The sequence below is a fragment of the Penicillium canariense genome (genome assembly GCF_028826845.1).
Source record: "Penicillium canariense strain IBT 26290 chromosome Unknown utg000002l_segment0_segment0, whole genome shotgun sequence".
Taxonomy (NCBI): Eukaryota; Fungi; Ascomycota; class Eurotiomycetes; order Eurotiales; family Aspergillaceae; genus Penicillium; species Penicillium canariense.
This window is the reverse complement of record NW_026622729.1, coordinates 4,765,995-4,787,972: the sequence shown is the minus strand read 5'-3', so window position 1 is coordinate 4,787,972 and position 21,978 is coordinate 4,765,995. Positions and strand designations below refer to the sequence as shown.

The 21,978-nt window shown below is 37.8% G+C and overlaps 1 protein-coding gene across 1 annotated transcript; it reads right to left on the bottom strand.

Annotated features, from left to right (window-relative positions):
* Window positions 1-10,189: 10,189 nt before the first annotated feature.
* Window positions 10,190-11,491, bottom strand: N7482_004865 (uncharacterized protein; the record flags this gene model as incomplete). The annotated part of the gene is made up of 1 exon (XM_056686990.1): window positions 10,190-11,491. The coding sequence occupies one exon, from the start codon at window positions 11,489-11,491 to the stop codon at window positions 10,190-10,192; it is 1,302 nt and encodes a 433-aa protein (XP_056545732.1).
* Window positions 11,492-21,978: the final 10,487 nt, after the last annotated feature.

The following is a 21,978-nucleotide window of genomic DNA, read 5'->3' as shown; positions in this document are numbered from 1 at the left end:
CCACCTACGCCAGACAGACCGGACCAGGACCACCACGACCACCTAGGCCAGATCACGTCCACCTACACCAGACAGACCGGACCACGACCACCTAGGTCACCTAGACCAGACCACGACCACCTACACTAGACAGACCGGACCACGACCACCACGACCACCTAGACCAGACCACGACCACCTACACTAAATAGGCCAGACTACGTCTACCTACGCCAGACAGACCGGACCACGTCCACCTCAGTCACCTAGACTAGACCACGACCACCTACGCAAGACAGACCAGACCACGACCACCTACACCAGACAGACCGGACCACGTCTACCTACGCCAGACAGGCCAGACCACGTCTACCTAGACCAGACCACGACCACCTACACCAGACAGACCGGACCAGGACCACCACGACCACCTAGGCCAGATCACGTCCACCTACACCAGACAGACCGGACCACGACCACCTAGGTCACCTAGACCAGACCACGACCACCTACACTAGACAGACCGGACCACGACCACCACGACCACCTAGACCAGACCACGACCACCTACGCCAGACAGACCGGACCACGACCACCTAGACCATACTACGTCCACCTCGGTCACCTAGACCAGACCACGTCCACCTCGGTCACCTAGACCAGACCACGTCCACCTCGGTCACCTAGACCAGACCACGTCCACCTACACCAGACAGACCGGACCACGACCACCTAGACCAGACCACGACCACCTACGCCAGACAGACCGGACCACGACCACCTAGACCATACTACGTCCACCTCGGTCACCTAGACCAGACCACGTCCACCTCGGTCACCTAGACCAGACCACGTCCACCTACACCAGACAGACCGGACCACGACCACCTAGACCATACTACGTCCACCTACGCCAGACAGACCGGACCACGACCACCTAGACCAGACCACGTCCACCTACGCCAGACAGACCGGACCACGACCACCTAGACCATACTACGTCCACCTCGGTCACCTAGACCAGACCACGTCCACCTCGGTCACCTAGACCAGACCACGTCCACCTACACCAGACAGACCGGACCACGACCACCTACACCAGACCACGACCACCTACACCAGACAGACCAGACCACGACTATCTAGACAGGACTACATCTACCTAGGCTACCTAGACTAGACTATATCTACCTATACTAGACTAACCAGACTATATCTACTAAGACTAGACTATATCTACCTAGGCTAGATAGACTAGATAGACTAGGGTAGACTAGGGTAGACCTAGATAGAGATAGGGCCTACCTAGATAGGCTAAGGCTAATAAGCTTGTGCTGCTCTATAGTAGATATTATAGAAGGACTAGTAATCTAAATTAAATTAAAATATTTTATTAGTATAGAGAATCCATAGTTTTACCTAGTATAGCTTAGTATATAGTAATATCTTACCTCAAGAGATAGTTATTAGTAAACCCTTACTACCCTAGCTACTAAGCTAAGTCCCCTAGATAGCCAGATCTCTAAGGCTAATAATATAGGTTTAGAAAAGCTAGCCAAAAAAGGGATAGCCTATCCGTACCTAGAGGTCTTGGCATCCCCCATCAAAAAATAATTCATCTAACCCCAATACGCCTAGATTAGCCTCTTCCCTATAGAAATATTAGGATACTTTTTCATATTTAGGTCCGTTAGGCTCTACTATTAAAAGATTAAAAAAGAGCGACCAAAAAAGATCAATATTTAAGGTAGTTAGGGGGGGGTACCGTGTTTTTCCCGGTACCCCCCCCCCTAGACCCACTCTCTTAACTATGGGTACCGGGGGGGGTACCGGGCCCGACTATATTTAGGTGGCTGCTATATAGTAGCTTATGATATCGTTATGATATAGGTGGCTGCTATGTAGTAGCAGGAGGTAAATTCATGATAAGATTTCTGGCCGAGATATCTGGCCGAGATATCTAGCCGTTTTGACCACATCAAATATATCTTATAGGTAGGCCCTTGTAGGCCCTATATCTTAGACCGGACCACGACCACCTAGGCCAGATCACGTCTACCTACGCCAGACAGACCGGACCACATCCACCTCGGTGGACCTAGACCAGACCACGACCACCTACACCAGACAGACCAGACCACGACTATCTAGACAGGACTACATCTACCTAGGCTACCTAGACTAGACTATATCTACCTATACTAGACTAACCAGACTATATCTACTAAGACTAGACTATATCTACCTAGGCTAGATAGACTAGATAGACTAGGGTAGACTAGGGTAGACCTAGATAGAGATAGGGCCTACCTAGATAGGCTAAGGCTAATAAGCTTGTGCTGCTCTATAGTAGATATTATAGAAGGACTAGTAATCTGAATTAAATTAAAATATTTTATTACTATAGAGAATCTATAGTTTTACCTAGTATAGCTTAGTATATAGTAATATCTTACCTCGAGAGATAGTTATTAGTAAACCCTTACTACCCTAGCTACTAAGCTAAGTCCCCTAGATAGCCAGATCTCTAAGGCTAATAATATAGGTTTAGAAAAGCTAGCTAAAAAAGGGATAGCCTATCCGTACCCAGAAGTCTTGGCATCCCCCATCAAAAAATAATTCCTCTAACCCCAACACTCCTAGATTAGCCCCTTCTAGATAGAAATATTAGAATATTTTTTGATATCTAGGTCGATTAGGCTCTATTATTAAAAGATCAAAAAAAAGCGACCAAGAAATATCAATATTTAGGGTAGTTGGGGGGGGGGGCTACGTGTTTTTCCCGTAGCCCCCCCCCTGGACCCACTTCCTTAACTATGGTAGCCGGGGGGGGCTACGGGCCCGACTATATTTAGGTAATTAAGATAGTATTACTTTAAGCTAATTAAAATAAGAAGCTATACCTAATAGTATTCGATAACTATAAACTAACTAGAGTAGAATTAAACTACCCTATCTATAAAAAAAAGCTATTAGCTATTAAAGAAATACTATATCTATAAGATTAATATATTAAGAATAGTACCTAGACTATAGTTATTATTAATTATATAAGTTTATAGTATTTATAGATAATCTTAACCTATAGTAAGTATTTAGTTTACTAGGTTAGTAAATTCTAGGAATATAATCTAAAAATTTAGTACTATAAAAGATTAGATACTATAGTCCCTAATATAATTAGTAAAAGGCCTAATTTTATTTATAATAGCCCTATTCTAAGCAAGCAGTAAGGCTACGTAGGAAGTTATATTAGGATAGTTGATATAGGTAGGTGTGATATAATAAAGATACTCAGAAGGGGAAGAAAAGATGTGAAGGAAGCTTAGTTCAATTCTTATTTAGTTAGGAATTTTGTGGGTATTTATACCTGAGCTCGGCTGGCTGGCCTTAGGCTATAGTTTATATAATATTGGTTATAATTGCATCATCTCGGCTATAGTTATATGTAATCGGCTAAGGTTGCCTATGGTTATATCATTATGATGTAGTTATGTTATAGTTATATCATTATGATGTAGTTATGTTATAGTTATAGTATCATGATATTGGTCTAGATCATTTGTAATTGTATAGTGGTAGCTATAGTCTTGAAGTTGTATGATCTCGGCTATAGTTGCACATTATCGGCTAAAGTTGCCTAATAAGCTGTTATCTTTGATAAGATATCTAGCCGAGATATCTAACCGAAATGCCTCACTAGATTTTATATATCTTATAGGTAGGCCCTGGTGGTAGGTCTTTGTGAGCCCTATTATGAGCCCTATTAGTAGGCCCTGGTAGGCCCTATATCTTAGACCTATAAATATATTATAATCTTAACTAATCTAGGATATTACCCTAGCTATAATTTAGGTAGTCTACTAGACTATTAATAAAATCCTAGAAGAAGATTAGTTAGCTATAACTATATATTTCTTTAACTATAAAGAGCTACTAAATAATAAAACTACTATAAAAACTATATAGAAGTTTACTCTAAACTTAAGCTTCTATATACTAAAAGATATAAAAGTATAGGAATAGTAACTAATCTTTATCTATAAAGATAGGTTTTATATATCTTATTTAGAGCTAGTCTTTTATAGTAATTTAATATCCTATTTATATAAAGAATTTAGCTATTTAGGCTATCTAAGCCTAAATAGAGTTATTTATCTATAAATATAGTAACTATAGATATAGTAGAATATAGAAGATCTTATATAATTATATCTAAATTATTAAGTTTATAAGGTCTTAAGAAAGGATTAGAGTAGGAAACCCTTTAATATATAGTTATTACTAAGATCTAATCTTTCTAGAGATAGGATATTAACTTAATTAGATATTTACTAATTACTTTAAATAGGAATAGATAGATTATTATAGCTATTAATTATATAACTAGTTAGCTAGTCGCTAAAACTATCCTAGAAATAATAAAAAAGATATTAGGCTAGTTCTTATATAATAAAATATTTATATACTATAGTATATTAATAGAGTTAATTTCTAATAATAGCTAGAATCTTCTAGCTAGTACTATTTATTATTACCTAAATCTATTAAAGATAAATACTAAATAATAATACCCTACTATCTATAAATAAATAGAAAGATAGAGAACTTAAATAGACTCTTAGGATAGATACTAATAAAATATCTAATAAATAAACTAATAAAAATATAGGATCTATATCTTTTATAAGCCTTTTTAGCTATAAAACTCTATAAATTTACTATTATAGGCTTTAGTCTATTCTTTTTAGTATATAATATATATCTATAAATCCCTAATAATAATTTATCTATAAATACTTAATCTTTTATAGAAAGGCTAGATAAATTTTAGAATCTTAATAATACCTAGATAAAAATAAATAAGTTATTACTTATTAAGTCTATTAAGATAAATTATATTTATAATAGTTTAGTTATAAAGATAAGCTTCTAAAAAGGAGACTAGGTTCTTATTTATAATAAAAATAGATAGAAGTTCGAGAGTAAATAATTTAGGCTTTATTAAGTCCTATTAGTCTATCTACTTAGAATATATACTCTTAAAGAGCTAAATAGTTATATACTCTAAAGCCTTATTAATAGATTAAGACTCCTAGAAACTAATATAGATAATCCTAAGTATTTATAGATATCCTAGATAGTATATAATACCCTTTATAAGGCTAGATTATACCTAAATAGACCTAAAAGGATTAGAAAGATCTTTAAAGTAGATAAATATCTATCTAGTTACTTAGATTTATCTATATTTACTTAAGAAGAATAGGATGAATTTAGGTATAATAATATATACTATAAGTAAATAAAAGAGGAAGTAATTATTTAGTATATTATCGCTAAGAATATAGCTAAAAATATATAGAAGAAAAAGAAGTAATATAAAACTATAGAAAAAAACTAGGAAGAACTCTAGTTAGAAGCTTTAAAAGATAAATCTACTATAGATTTAGAAACTTTAATTAAAGAAGATATTCTTTAGGAAGATATCTAGTACTATTAGGATACTAATAAGTATAAAAAGATACTATTTAATAGGCTATTTATAGTAATAGTCCCTTTAGTAACTAAAAAGCTATAGATATCTTCGGACTAGTTACTTTAGTTACCTCTATAAAAGCTAAATTATATTTATAGTCCTTTTAGGAATAAGGTTATATATATAAATCTATAGCTAGAAGCTATAGTTACCTAGAAAAGAAAATTCTTAAAAAGTATATTTAATTTATAAGTAATTTATAAAAAATTAGAGCTATTTACTAGTAAATAGGTACTATCGATTAAGAAAATTTAATAAAAAGGCTATATTAGCTACTAAAAAATAATATATTAAGTATCCCTATCTAAACGCCCCCGAATACTAGAAGCTACCTTAGTCTAAAAAGTAAGAATTTTTTATACCCTCCTTTTCCTTTTTTTTAGACTTAATAAAAAAGGAAATAGGAGTATCTAACTAGCTAAACTTCTCTAAAAAGCCTTTTATCTTATATTAGTACTTCTATAGGGCCTTAATTATACTAGAAATAGACTAATAGACTATATAGATAATAATAAAATTATTATCTATAGTAGTTACCTATATATATAGATTATTAGTAGATAAGATAAGCTAAGGATTATAGAAAGATAGGTTTAGGATAATAGCTAGGCTAATATTAGCTATAGAAGATCTAGTCTAGAAAGTCTCTAAAGCCTTATCCTTTCCTATATTAGAGATTATAGATATATATACTTAAATAGATATAGTACTAGATACTAGAATAGTAATATATAATATACTACTAGTACTAGAAGTATCTTTATAGGGGATAGTAATAATAGAGTAGGTCTTACTAAATATAGAAAGAGTTAGTAAAGATCTTTTTAGTTATAAACTCTATATAAATATAGGGGAGTTTAAGGTATTTCTAGTAAATATAGTCTATATATTTATAAATTAGGATTAAAGGCCTAGTAAAAACTATCTATTTAGAAGAGAGAGCCTTAATTTTCTCTATATTAGAGTCTATAAGAGCCTTATAGGTATATTTATCTTTACTAGACTTACCTAGACTATCTTTATTAGGATATTTTAATATAGGTTAGTAAGGGTTTAGGTCTTTTAGAGGCTATAAGATAAATTTTAGTAATATCTAACTAGGCTACTAAAAGCTATAATAATTACTAGCTATATTAAAATTATAGTAAATATAGGACCTATTAAAAATTAGCTTAAAAGTATCTTTCTTATCTATAATATTAATAATATAAATTATAAATAGTCTATATCTATTTATATATTATTTATAGGCCTATTTAGCTACGAACCTAATCTACTAAATAAAGATAGAGTATATTTAGAAAGGTATAATATAGTTCTTAGGTTTTCTTTTATACTAGTCTATATAGGCTATTTTAAAAAGGCTAGATTAAGTATAATATAAAAAAAGGAAATATCTAGATTACTATAGTTATCTAGCCTTTTAACCTAAATAGGAAGATTCGAGACTAGAATAGAGAGAATAGGAATAGTAAGAATTATAATAGTAATAGAAATAGGAGAAATAATAGTAATAATAGGAGCTATAGTAAAAGATATAGCCTAAATAGGAGCTATAGTAATAGATATAGCCTAAATAAGAGCTATAATAATAGATATAGCTTAAATAGGAGCTATAACTAGGTCCTCTTCTAGCTTATTAAGTATAAAAAGAAATAAAAAGTCCCTAAAGATAGAAAGGCTAGTAGAGCTAGTAATATTAGAAAGATAATTATTATTACTAGTAATAGTAGGAGTTAAGGAAAGATTAGCTATAATTATAACTAAAAAAATACTTCGGAGAGAACCTAGTTATAGAAGTATTAGTAAGGCTATTTCTAAAATACTAATAATAGGATATAGTAAGAAGGATATTTCTAGAAATACCTAATAGTAATATACTATAAAAAGGCTATTCCTAGAGTACCTAATAGCTATATATATTAGAAAAGCTATCCCTATAATATCTACTAACTATATATATTAGCAAGGCTCTCCCTAAGGTATCTAGTAGCTAAATATATTAGGATAGCTAATTCTAGTATATTTAGAGATAGATAACTAATAAAATTAATAGAAACTTATATAGGATAGATAAGATAGGTATTAATAAGTAATAGTAGATAATAGGAGATCTAATAATATTTATATTAGATATATAGATAGGTTTAGGGCGCTTACTAGCCTTAGGCTATTATTTAAGCTATTTATTTACCTAATATACTATATCTTTATTAATATTTTTAGCTAATATATCCCTTTATATCCAAAAACAGAAATATTACCTCTATTTATATTTATCTACTATAGAGGGTATTTCTATATACTAATATATTATATAATACCTCTATAAATACTAGGATATTATATAATACATCGGGTTACCTATAGATAGGTACCCTAGGTAGTTTAGTAGGATACTTTTATACTATAATTTAACCATAGTTTAGCCGTAACCGGCCACTTTTCTTTTATCTATATATATATTTATATATACTACTTTCGGGTCCGATAAAGACTAATTTTATACAGTAGACTCGGGTCGAGTCTTATTAAGTAGGGGAGGATATAATCCTAGGCGTACTTTACCGTCCTTTAACCTTATATATTCGGCCCTTTACGGGTACTTTCTACTATATTTTACCGTACTTATGTCCTTATAGACATATTCGCTTACGATAATAACAGAACATGCTCTTACACTCCTGTTATCTCATAGATATTTTAGGCTATATTCTTAGGCTTACCTCGACGAACTATACTTCTCTTACTTATAAGAGATTCGAATTTATCTTAGGGAGATATTAACTATTTTATTATCCTTGATTTATATTATCGAATCTTACTAACTTTACTAATCGATCTAAGATCGATTTTCTAATAAAATATTATACCTTATATATAGCTTATATCGTATGCGAGTATATTATAGAGCTAGGACGTAAGCTTATAATATAGCTACCTTATTCGCTAGATCTTAACCTAATTAAAATTTTATAGATATTATTAAAGCAAAAAATCTACTAACTTCGGCTAGATTTATTATATATACCTAATAATAATAGTATACTAGTAATTCTAATTAAAACTATATAAGAGCCTTAGTAAAAACTTAATCTTAGTATCTTAGAAGGATTATCGGAGAGTATACTACGTAGAGTATAGATAATTATTAATTCTAATAGGTAGTATACTAAATATTGAATATTATAAGGTTTTTTAGTGCGGTAGAATTACTAGCAGAAACAGGTAGTATAAAAAGGGTAGTCTCAGACTTTTAGTGTGCCACTATATAGGAGGAGAGGTAGATTATAAGAGAAAGCCTAAATAAAGCGGGCGTATCGATATATCTAGGTACTAACGAGCTCCTACAATAGCTCCTAGCAAGACTAATCCTAGCTTAGTTTATACTATCTTCGAAGCTCCTCGACTAGTTCCGCTATATCGACCTAGCAGCTACTAGAGTTATTAAATAGGAGGATTCTTAAAGCACTATATCACTCGAAAGCTTCTAGGGTAGTAGTCCTTTAAGACCGATAGGATATATAACCAGAGGCAAACTACTAGGATCTTCGTATACCCCCCTAATTTCCATTATAAGCGAAAAGTAGTAAAGGCCGTATACGTACGGAGGGTATATACGAAGGAGATCGGCCTACTCGGTAATTCGAGAACCTAGTCATTTAGGCCTATTAGTCGGAAGCGAGTAATAGTATAGCGTAGCGAAACGGTAATCTAGTGATTTAGGACTCGGTAATTTAAGTATATACCGATAAATAGAGGGAGGACGGAAGGGGGGGAGATCGGCTTAGTAATGCGGGCTAATAGGGGTATCAGATATTAGAAGGTCGGATAGGGATCTAATCTATTAAGGCCACAGGTATATATAGCGCAGTGCTACTAATAAGGCTTTTTAATTATAGCGCTGGATATTTCCTTCTTTACTAGCGCTGCCTAAGGACAGCCGCAGGGACGTTAGATCGCAGGGGCGGTAACTCCCTAGCTCTCTTTTTTGCCACTTTTCGTTTGTCCTGTTTATCTTGTTTTATTTACTACGTTTGCACTACTTTCTTTAGTCTAATAGCGGTAAGCTATCTGATCTCGCTACGGACAGCTTCGCATGTGCACTAGGCTGGAAACCAGAGGGCGCAAACCCCCGCATAGCACCTATAATCATAGGAAGCTAGATCGGGAATAAGAATATTGATTGATATAGCTATTCCGATAGAGGTCGTCGGTAGTATACCTAGCCTCGATAGCTAATAAGGGCTTTCTACTAGTGTATACAAATAGGCTCCTATAGTTAACAAAACCCTAGCCTACTGGGATGAACTATATCCCACTTACCCCTATAGGATAGTGGTTGTAAATTATTCTACTACGTTCGAAGCAGGGACAGCTGCTACGATATCGCGGCTAATAAACGGGATCGCCTTGGACACGTTGTATTTCTGGAATCCAGCGCTAAATGGGGACTGTAGTGGGTTGTGGCCAGATTATTATACTTGTGTGGGGGTATAAATGTCCGTTCTACTACATATGTACCTCAATGCATACACATGGGAAGAGCAGTGGCTAGTAGGTAGGATAAGTAGATGGTTTATACTCAAGCTGACATTTTCGTCTTCTTCCTCGGACTGTAATGGAAATACCATTGCCTAACCATAGCAGTTTGTAATGAGCTAGTTACAACTACTGGAATCGAGCAGGTGGCGGCCAGATCCCATCTCTTTCCTCTAGGCCTATATGTATTGCATTGGTGGCCGCATGCAATCTGCTCAGCTCTGAGGTATGCCGATAGGGCTTCCGTCTCGCCTCGCCTTGGAGATCGCGCTGGACCAACCGCGCAAACAATGTCGGGGCGATATGCTTGATGTCGACTTTTAGAGGTTGCAAAGCCTCGGGCTGAGCTCCAGTCCCAGTTCCTGGCTCTGGCACTGTCTCTGTCTTTGACTCTGAATGTGGTTCAGGCTCAGCTAACCAGAGATACGGCCTTGTAGTTTCACGAGAGCGGAACGCCTCCTCATCCACATAGAGAAAGGCGTCGCGTCGAAAGCCAACGGGAATCTCATTATTCGAGAGCATTTTGTTAAACCTGCTCCGTAGTGCACTCAGGTCCAAGTTGTTATTAATAATACCTGGAATAGCCACCCAGTGCAGGGTGAATCGGTCCCTCGTCTCGTCCTTGATCAGCCTCGGTGAATAGTGTAGTCCATGGTAAAGAGCCGTTCCGATCTGGGATTTATACTCCAGAAGACGACCTCCTTCTTCCTCTTCTTCTCTCTGGAAGAATACCACGAGACCAACGCGACCTCCCGCTTCACCGGGGCCCTGATCATTAGGACCAGAAGCAGGATCGGAAGCAGAATCATCCGCTGAATTTGAACTGGATTGCAGTACGTGCTCCTGCCAAGGAACCTTCATCGCAAACCGAATATTCCTAATATCATCATCGTTCAGCGCTTTGGCCGCCGCCAGCTCCACCGCTAGCCATCGCTGCTTAACCCTCTGCGCCACCTCCCTCGCAGCTCGGATATCGTCCGTCCTCGTCGCCTCCATAGCTCGAGCCTTAAGGTCCCGATCTTCAGGACTAATGCGCGCTACCTCAGACAGGATATGGCCCGGTTGTCCCTCGACTACGCCGGCCGTTAGGAGACTGGCTTCTTTATAGCTCAGGCCAAGGCTGCTAAGGGAGAGGCCATCATCATCATCATCATCATCATTGCTGTTGTTGATGTTGTTGTTATTGTTGTTGTTGATGGCTTTGGTAATCAGCTCGTCCATCGACAGGCCGCAGGCATTTCGACAGAGGGTGTTTTCCTCATCTGGTGGGGGGCGCTGGTTGATGAGTCGGCGTTCTTGATCCGTTAGTGATGAGGGATCGGATATGGCGCGGTTGTAGAGCGTGCGGGTTGACTCGTCCAGGGCTAGAGGGGTTCTGTCTGCGTTTATGCTGAAAGAGTTGGTCCCTCTAGCGTCTATAGGGAAAGACATGTTAACAAATTATATGAATATTCAGAAAGAAGAGGATAATTGTGTGTAGGATGTAAGTAGGAAGGGGAGAAGAGAGCAGCCTAAAGAGATGCAGGAGATGCATGAAGGAGGAAAAGATCTGTCTGAGAGGGCTGGAGGAGTACATCCTGCGCTCGTCCTAATCCAGTTAGCGTATCTCGAGTGAAGCTTTCTCCCCTCCACGAAATGATTTTGCCCGAGGTTCCTTCCACGCCCCGTGTCGGACGACTTGGTAATCTCTATTAGATGACTAGGGCCTTCTCATCCCGTTGATTGAATGATCGCATCCTCTATTTTTAAAGCGCCTCCTATAAACAGAACTATGACACATTAGAGCTATGCTACGTTCCATTCAATACTGGCCGGGGGGTGAATTCCCAGTTCCATCAAACCACACCTAGAATCGGATTTATCTTTGGACTAGGTCAAGGAGGAGGTGAAGGGCTGGCTACTCTTTGTGCAGGTATGTCTTTACAGAATCTTGTGTTTGCCAGCTACGCCTGCAGTGAGTACTTACTTGCAGTCAGGAAAATTGGGTTCCTGCAGCCAACACTGGTGCTTCCAATGACGGAGAATATAAGCTACATTAAAGGCGCCGCCCTATTAAAAAATAGGCATCGGCTATACAGGAACTTCGTAATATGAATTCAACCCTAGTTAAATCTCTAAAATTTATTGCATTAACTAATTCTTCTATTCAGTTATACTAATCGCGTGCGCCTATACCTAAAGGCCTTCAGTATCTAGCCGAAGCATTGGTATATATCTATAAAACTCTTTAGCGAGGCGATACTAACGACCTAGTTTCTATCGCCGCTATCGACGAGGCCCATACTACTAATCGGGCGCGATAGGTCAAATTCGCTATTCTATTGTATAACTATAATTTCGACACCGGGCACTGTCTCCTCGATAATTATATACCCTTAGAGGCTATCTTAAACCTAGAAACCACCACTAATCCTTCGATAGAGGATTTTCTATCCTAGCAGGATTTAGAGACCGCAAACTTTATCAATAATTATCTCACACATACTAGCACCGTACTCAACTACAGGTATATAGGCCTTTATATACTAGTTAATAAAAAGGGTCTAAGAACTAGTCGCTAGACCTCGGCAAGGACCGCCTAGGACCGGACCAGGACCGGGACCGGACCGCACTATGTAGGGCTTGGTCCTTACTTTTAGGACCGCTAGACGGTCCTGACTTTTTTAGGACCGTACTACTACGGTCCCGGTCCCCTGTACGGTCCTGTAAATAAGATAAATATAGGAAACCTCGTAATATATATATTTTATGTAGAATTATTTAGTATTTTTTAGTATTCTACTTTTATTCTTTATTTGTATAGGTTAATTTTAGCTTAAAGAGGATTTCTGCAGAAAAAACTAATAATAATAATTTCGGCCGAAAAAACCTGATTTTTTGTCTCTACTAATTATATATAAAATCTATATTATATCTTAATCTCTTTAGGATACGCCCTAATAAACGCCTCTAGATATTAAAATTAGGTAGAGGGATCTTATTATCTTCTAGCTTAGTAAGCTAACTATTAATAGCCCTTCTCTTCCCTAGTACTCGTTAACTAGGCTACTAAATAGATACTTCTATAGAAGTATTTATTATCTTACCTTCTTTATTATTACTAATAGGATTAAACTCCTTATTATTTTACTTAGTATTATCTTACTTTTTTTTTATATACTTCTCTTAAGTAGAGAGAAACTTATCTATTAGCGTAAGCTATTTTAATTATATATTAATTCTTATTATATATATAAATATTATTAGATCCTAAATAGTCTATAATTTTAATAAGCTACGGCGATAGTAGTATATATCGTAAGTAGAGTTAAAGAGCCTCTCTACCCTAGAGCTACTAGCTAGAGTTATAAGGATATCTCGAGTAAGGCTTACTAGGATAGGATACTCTACTTTATAGGCCTTCTAGAAGACTAGGGATATTAATTAAATAGTATCTAGAGAGATATAATATTAATAAAAGCTAAGATATATTAGTATAAGGGAGTATTATTAGACTTACTACTTCTAAGATATCTTATAATTTTATCTAGAGTAGTTAGCGTTAACTAGAGAGAGGTAGTAGGTCTTAGAAATATATTAATATTAGAGATATTATTACTTAGTAACTAGGTAGTTAATATTAACTATATCTCTATATAGCGCTATTAGTAAGGCTCGATATAAATATTAAGGGACTCTTAATACTATAATATCTAGTATTTCTCCTATTCTAATATCCTAAAGAACTTAAGCTTATTTTATAGGCCTAAGATAGTCCTAATTATATAGAGATTATTTAGAATATTATTAGTCTAGCTATAATACTCCGTAAGTTTTTTACGCCTATACTCTAGCGCTAGCTTTATTACCTTCTTCTATCTAACTCTTTTTTATACTAGCTATACCTTTATCTTATTAATATAGATAAATAAGGTATTATAGATCCTAAATATATTATAGATAGTTATATTAGTTATCGCTAATAGAGATAAAGTAAACTTAAAGAAAAGATAGGTAATTAATAGTAGATAGTTAATCTATCGCTATTTATCTTTATCTAGCTTTATATTAGTTAGATTAAACTAATTATAAAATCTATTAAATATAGTATATAGCCGATATATGTACCGAAGTATTAGAAAGATAGAATTCTAGTATATTCGGATATCTTATATTAGTATAAGCTTTAGTTCTTTAGTCTAAAGTATACTAAAGCTCTTACGGCGCTAGAGGCTTTTATTAATATAGATAGTAATCTTTCGAACCTAGAAGATATTATATAGTTAGTATTAAATAGAGAAATAATAGTAGAAAGGAGGTATAGTATACTTTATTTAGGGTCTATATAATCTTCCGATTCTCTTACTAGACGCTATCTCCCCGATCGGCCTATTCTATCTCTTCCCTATTATTTTATAGGTTCGTATCTATCTAGCTAAGAAGCTCTTTAAGACTAAGTTATATAATATATATAATATATAGTATACGAATAATTAGTATATAACTAGGAAGCTTAAGAGACGAAACAGCCTCTTTAAGAGTAGTTAATAATATACTATAATTCGATATATTATTAGTTATAACTATAAGTATATAATTAGTAATTTAATACTTCTTAAGTAGCCTAAGTAGAATACTACTTAGATAGATATCTATATAAAAGCTATAGAGAGGTTTAAAGCTAAATAGAATCTTATAATAGTTCTACTTAAGATTAATAAAGTACCTAGTAACTACTATAAATACTTAGCGAAAAGGAGAGGTCTAGTAATCTAATATAATAGAAAGCTTAGTACCCTCTAGGAGTATTTAAAATAGAGACTCCTAATATTCTATAACTATCTTCTAAAGATACCGACGGATAGTCCTAGTACTTAGTATTTTAGGGGTAGATAGGATAGAAGAAGCTATCTCGATAAAGGTATAAAATTTAGGGTACTTAATAAGCTAAAATAGTAGGTATATAGTAATAATAAAAATAGTTAATCTATCTATCTAAGCGTTTACTAAGAAGCCTTTTTTACTAGATAGGTAATTTACCTAGAGATAATTATATAAGTTAGTATAAATTAGCCTTATAGATAGTATTTATACCCTATTTAAGATTATCTTTCTAATATCTTATATCTTACCCCTTCCTTTTTAATAGGTAGTAGCTTATAAGTAATACCTATTTATAGTCGATATTCCTCGGTACCGGTTAGTAGGATAAGTAAAGATACAATTATACTATTTATATATTACCTTAGGAGACCTATTAGAGATAGTAGTAATCTAGTAGAAGTATTCCTAAATACCTACCTAGCGTTTACTCTTAAAGATATTTCGTTCTATTCGGCTTCTATAGTTAGTCTTTTACTACTAATCAATAAAATCTTTATTAACTATCTCTATCTAAAGAAGAAACTACTTCTTTCTATATAGACTAATAGGCTTAAGGATCTCTAGAATTAGGATAGATATCGCTAGTCGTATAAAGATTAAGCTAGGAGTTAAAGTTAGTATTTCGTCTTTATCTAGGTTAAATAGCCTATCGGATATAAAGAAAGAGAATATATTTATAAGGTTATCCTTAAAGACTAATAAAAGATAGTTATTAGAGAACTAGGATACCTAGCTCTATAATATATTAATAAGTAATATATAAGAGAAAATAGGAAGTAAGGCTAGGGGATAATAGGAAAGATATATAATTATCTTTTTATCAAGGTAAATAAATAATTAGGGAGATTACTATAAGGGAAAAGTAATTAATAGATAATTTAAGATAGAACTAGCTAGATTCTAGATAGTAATTAGCTAATAAGACCTACTCTACTACTCTACTACGGTCCTTACGGTCTAAGACCGTAAGGACCGCTAAAAGACCGCTACCCCTACTTAAAGAGCGCTACCTTAGGGATAGCGGATTATATATAGGTTTCTAATAGCTATAATAGTTATTAGAGATCTAGGTTAAGGATATTAATAATATCTTAGCAGATAGCCTATATTTCTAACGGCCGTTAAGTATTTTATAACTAGGGAAATCAATAGTATCTAGATAGTAGATAGTATTAAATTCTAATAGCTATCGAAATTTCCGACGGCTATCAGAAATTAACACTAAGGATATTAGCTAGCTAATATATATTTCTAACTACAAAACTAATAAAACTCCTACCCCCCCCCCTAACCTCTCTACTAGAGTAGTAAAATACTTAAATTTTAGTTAGTTCTTATACTTTAATAAATAAGATTCTAATATATAAGCTTATTTTACCTACTTTATCAATAATTAGGCCTAGTTTATTATGAATATTAGTGTATATACTAAAACAGTATTTAATAACAGTAATAAACGCAGCTAAATTATTAGTTTATACGGCCGAAAATAGAAGGTCTTAGCAGAATTATAAACATACGGGGGACCGTACGGGGGACCGTACGGGGGACCGCAAAGGACTATAGGGGACCGTAGTGCGGTCCTAACTACTTTAAAAAAAGACCAAGGACCGGAGGTCCCGGTCCCGGTCCTAAGATTTAGGACCGGACCCGGTCTTTACCGAGGTCTACTAGTCGCTTAACAATAGTCGAGTATAAAATAAATAGGACTATAAAGGATACTCTTCATATCCGCCCGTTCAAGATACGAATGCTATATATATACGCTTCGACGCTTAGGAAGGGTCTAGATAAGATCCGTTATGTTCTTAGTAGCTATACATACCAAAATCTGCCGTAAGTATTCTTAGGTCCTACCCGTACAGACCAATAGGACTAATACAAAATATCAGACTTAACATAGACCTACCGATCATCGATATTCTCTGTTAAGCTAAGGCTGCTAACCAACTACTAGACCTCGGCAAGGACCGGGTCCGGTCCTAAATCTTAGGACCAGGACCGGACCATACTAAAAAACTAAGGACCGCGGTCCGGTCCTTGGTCTTTTGCGGTCCCCTGCGGTCCCCCGGAGTTGTATAATTTTACCAAGACCTTCCTATTTAGGCTAGTTAAATTCATAAAAATATTTGATTAGTCAGCCGAAAGCCCGAAATAGCTATATTTTCTACATAAATCATGTATAAATCATGTGTCCGGTCTTTTTGCGGTCTTTAGTCCGGTCCTAAAAAAATTAGGACCGCCCAGCGGTCCTAAAAGTAAGGACCAAGCCCTGCATAGTGCGGTCCGGTCCCGGTCCTGGTCCGGTCCTAGGCGGTCCTTGCCGAGGTCTACCAACTACCACAAACGATAAATTTATCTTACCGAGAGCAATGGATAGAGGATGTCGAGCTTTATACTCCGGGCTATCTGGCCCCCGGGAGAGTATTCCCTACACCGTCTCACTAGACCAGACTCCGTCGAGACAACCAAAAAGCAGATTTAGAACAGGCTGCGGGTCGACCCGAATCTCTTTGCCCCCAATTTTCAATTCATAGGCTAGTTATGTATCATTTTCTTCACGATACCTTTTAAAATCGATGTTCCAGACTGTTCCATATGTTCATAATTCTCTTCTCCGGTACATGCAGAAGAGCCAAATAGAAGAACGAGATCCTCTTCCTCAAAGGCCACAATTTCCTCACGCTCTCATACAAAAAGTCAATTCGGCTACTCACGTTGCTGGACACGCGAATTTGTATCTGAGTTTTTGATCACAAAATCTCAATCATGTTCACATCGCCAGCAATAAACAGCAGATGTTCTGGAAAATCGATACCTTCATCACCATGCCTCGTAGTAAAACATGATTTTGGCGATCCTTGATAGCTGATACATATACCTCTAGCCTGGCACTCATAAAACAGGGAATCTTGTAGAGAACGGGGGAAGAAGAGAATTTGAAGGTGATTCGAATTCCGTTTTTGCGATTGTGGGTGAAATTAAAGTCTCTTTTATAGACGACGGAGCGTAGACAATCTCGACCAGATCGTGCAATCCAGGGCCTGACAGAATGGACGTTGCCCTTTCATGCAGCCATTGAGTCTAGAAACCTTCCGTGTGTTGCAGTGCTGTTGCGACACCATCCTGATCCACGTCCTAGCTGCTTGGATGAGTTTTGCAGAGCCATCGAGCCCTCTCTCAAGCTTGAAAATAATCACCTAACAAAATTCCTCTCATCTTGGCTACTCCATCTTAGCGGGGTGGAGCACGAGTTTTCTACCACTGTGAACGGCTTAGATGAAAAGACAGTTCCCACTGCATCCGCAGAGATGATCTCATTCCTCAGAATCCTTCTCAATCCCAAAGTCCAGGGCCTCGGAAATTTTAATAAGACGGTTTAGGGTGTTTTCCCATCGTTATTTGTTGCAGCAACGCAAGCAAGGAATGACAGGCTGCTGGAGCTCCTCCTGTCCAGGGCGAAGGCTGAAGGCTTCATGGAGGGCAATAAGCCGAGCAGGCTCTTCGAGGAGGCGTTTCTATCCACACGCTCGGCCAGCGTGCGGGAGTTGCTTTCCCCAGGGGCAAATTTGCAAAGGCGTTTATACTGCAGCGCTCACAGGCAAGGCTAAGGTGGTCCGCTACCTCGCGCAGAAGACCCCGGGGTGTAGCATCTGATGGAAAACGTACAGTGCTCTTTGAGGCCTGTCTGGCCCCCGCCTATCAAGGAAAAACCAGTGTTGTACGGACAATTCTCGACCTCAGTGGTCTCGGGAGTGGCATAGCGGAGGCATACAAAACGACGATCCTCACAAGGGGCCTTGTCGCGGCAATTGAGAATGGACACCTCAAAATCGACCTGCTGCTTCTAGAGAAGGGTGCAGACGTCCAGGCCAGCGTGAAGGACGTACCGGAACCACGCCCGTCTGGCACAGAGCGGGGTTGGTCAGAAATGAACCCGAAAGTCCTATTACAATTTCACTCTAGACCGAGGAGACTACCTGGGTCCGGGTCTGTTCCAATTTCCCCCGGCTAATCAACCCGTTACAAGCCGTTCTGCGGGGGTTCGAGAGGGTTGGAAAGTCCGAGGGTTGCAAAGTCTGAGGATTCAGAGTCAAGGGTTCAGACTTCTGGAATATTTCCCCAGTGAAGAACCTGTCGCGGGGGCTAGGGTTGCCTATCGCCTCGTTGATCGAGCTTGGCTCCGATCCAGATGACCGCGCCGGGTAGTTTATGTACCCAGTTCACAATGCTGCACGGTGGGCTAATGGGCTAATGACCACGTCATTCAGATTTTGCTGGATGCAGGCTTTGACCCAAACCGAGTGGGCGGCGACGATGATCAACCCGACCTGTCCTAGACGCATTAGCCTGGGTGTGAAGAGAGAACTTACCCTATTTTACTTGCTGCTGTGCGACCTTATCGCTTCTCCTGTGTTATGGTTGCAAACTTGGTAAAGGTAGGAGCGACTCTTCCTACAACACGTCACGGTCAGCTCCATCGCGAGGTACTTAGAGCCTTCTCTTATCCCCTTCATATATTGTGTTCACTTTCTCGCGGACCCCTAGGCCGATGATATGAAACTAATGTGCCGCCGCTCGAAGTCGCTCGATAAGTGTTGAGTGGGTGATGCGAGCGCTATTGACTGAGATCTTCAAGCAATTGCCATAGCGGACCACAGAGATGTCAGAGTCCCGGACTCTTTTGTTAGTCGTATCGATAGCAGGGGATCGTGTGTCCGTCAAGCTTTTACTGAAAGATGGAGTCCTAGTGAATCCTGCTGAAGGTAACTTAGCATTCGACTTACCCTCCGGCTATGCTACCTAATATGGCTATATCCACATCATAAAGGAGCTGCTTAATGCTGGCGCTTATGTTGATTCTCACATGTTTTCCCATCGTCTATACGATGCTATGGTCAAGGCTACTATCGGTGGCTAACGTCCGGCAGTGAAGCTCCTCGTGTAGTATGGGGCATAACGAACTCGTGTACGCGGCCGACCTTTACTTCTTCTCGCCGCGCGGATAAGCGAGACTGAGATGAGATGGTTAAGTGTCTGCTCCAGTTAGAATTTCTATTAGAGGGATTGTCCGGTGCCCTGCTAGCTGCTTGTGCCAATGGCGACGTTAATATCGCGTTGACGCTTTTGTCGGCTTGCGCCTATTCGGAGTATGTAAGCTAATTCTAGTGACTCGGCTCACTATTATATTAAGCTTGTCGTCGTGGTGACCTAGGTATGGTGCGGCGTTGCTGTAATATGGAGTCGATTCAAAGCTGATGTCTGAGGAGGGTCTCGGTGTCCTACTAGTGGTAGCTACGAGCAAAGGACATCTTGAAATAGTGATGTCGCTACTTGAGCATAGGGCAGATCCGAATCAAGTAGCTGTCCTTCTCGGGGTGGTCGAGGGCGGCGTTTCCTATTTAATAGATACCTAGCCTATTCCTGATACAGCGAGGAATGACTAGCGCAGTCTTACTATAGCCTTGGAGGAGGCGTCCGCGAAGGGTCATTTGAAGGCTGTCTAAGAGCTCTTTATGCGCGGTGTAAGCGTTGGAGATGCTATTGTTGGAATATGTTGAGGTAGCTAGTCGTCTGCTAAAATTAGCATTCTTGAGTTTCAGAGCCAACTAAGTAGTGGTCTATGGTTTTAGCCCCAAACCCCTAAAACCTCGTACTTGAGTACACTATCAAGCTTCACTAATTAAAGCATTCCCCTGATATTGGCCTTAAAGCCTATTAGTTCGAGCATATTAAGTAATTAACCTGCTAGAGAAAGGGTAATACTGCCTATCAAGAGCTTATAATTTTCGCGGAGGAATTACGCTTAGATAACAATATACTTGGAGAACAAGACGCTTAGAGAACTAGAAAATTAAGAAAGGGTATACGTAGAGATGAGAAGTATATCCTATAGGAATATTAGTCCAAGAGGTATAGGAGTTCTCTTAGCCTGTTAAATAGCCTATTTCCTAGTCAAAAAGACACAAATCCCCACAAAGTACCTATATCTAAGGAAGCTCTGTTAGGAATAAGACTATCGATTAATTGATAGTAGCTCCCTAGCCCCCTTTTTAATTAATCATTAGAATTCTACTACTATAGATGGTAGCTCTATAGTTTCCTTTTCTAATAGCGATTAGAAAATATGTGCTATAGCTAGACAAACTTATTTAATACATATTAGAAACAGAAGTCATAGAAAGTCTTTATTGTAAGTTAGATACCCAAAAACATAGACTATTACTATATAAATAATACAAAAATAATGACCTACCTAAATAGGTTAGGTTTTCTAGCTTGACCCAAAACCCGTGTGTTGGCCAAAGAAGTCAATGCAAACTTAACCTTTTTGCGGGTTTGGGTTGGGTTGGGTTGGGTTGGGTTGGGTTCGTTGGCGCGGGTTTTGGCGAAGCCTAGTCCATCCATGTGCACCCCGGATATTACCTTCCTCCATTAGTCCCGCTTACTCGACCAAAGATGAGTTCACCAAAAAAATAGCCAACAATGACCGCGAAGAAGAATCCAATGTTCATCGTCATCACCGCAATCATTCTTCATACGATCGGTCAGGACTTGAATGAAAATCTGCCGGGGGTTATTCAGGCCGTATCAGGCGAACTTACAATAAATATGAAACCCCTTGGTTGACCATTCGTAATGCCGCACGAGGAAGATTGACTGATAGTCGCCATGTTTGAATCAATTTCTCCTCTGAGGGTTTGTCCTGGCCCCCATTGATGAAGATAGGGTATCCAGCGTTTTTCGAGGCCCAGAAAGCATCCAATTTGGCAATCTTCGCGCTTATGAATCGCCATATGACGGCGAGGAAAAACAGAAAAAACCACGTGCCCACGTAACCACCAGTGCTTGTTGGCATCCACGAACTCGAATAAAGCATTGTTGAAAGATTCTCGGTATTGAAAGCCATATTCATGGTGGACATAGAGGCGGTAGACGACATCGCCATACCAGAGGCAGTTGTAGTTGTGGACATTTGCATGGAGGGCAAATTTAATCGGCCAATGTCATGTGAAAATTTCAAGGAAGATACAAATGCTGGTATTGTCCATAGA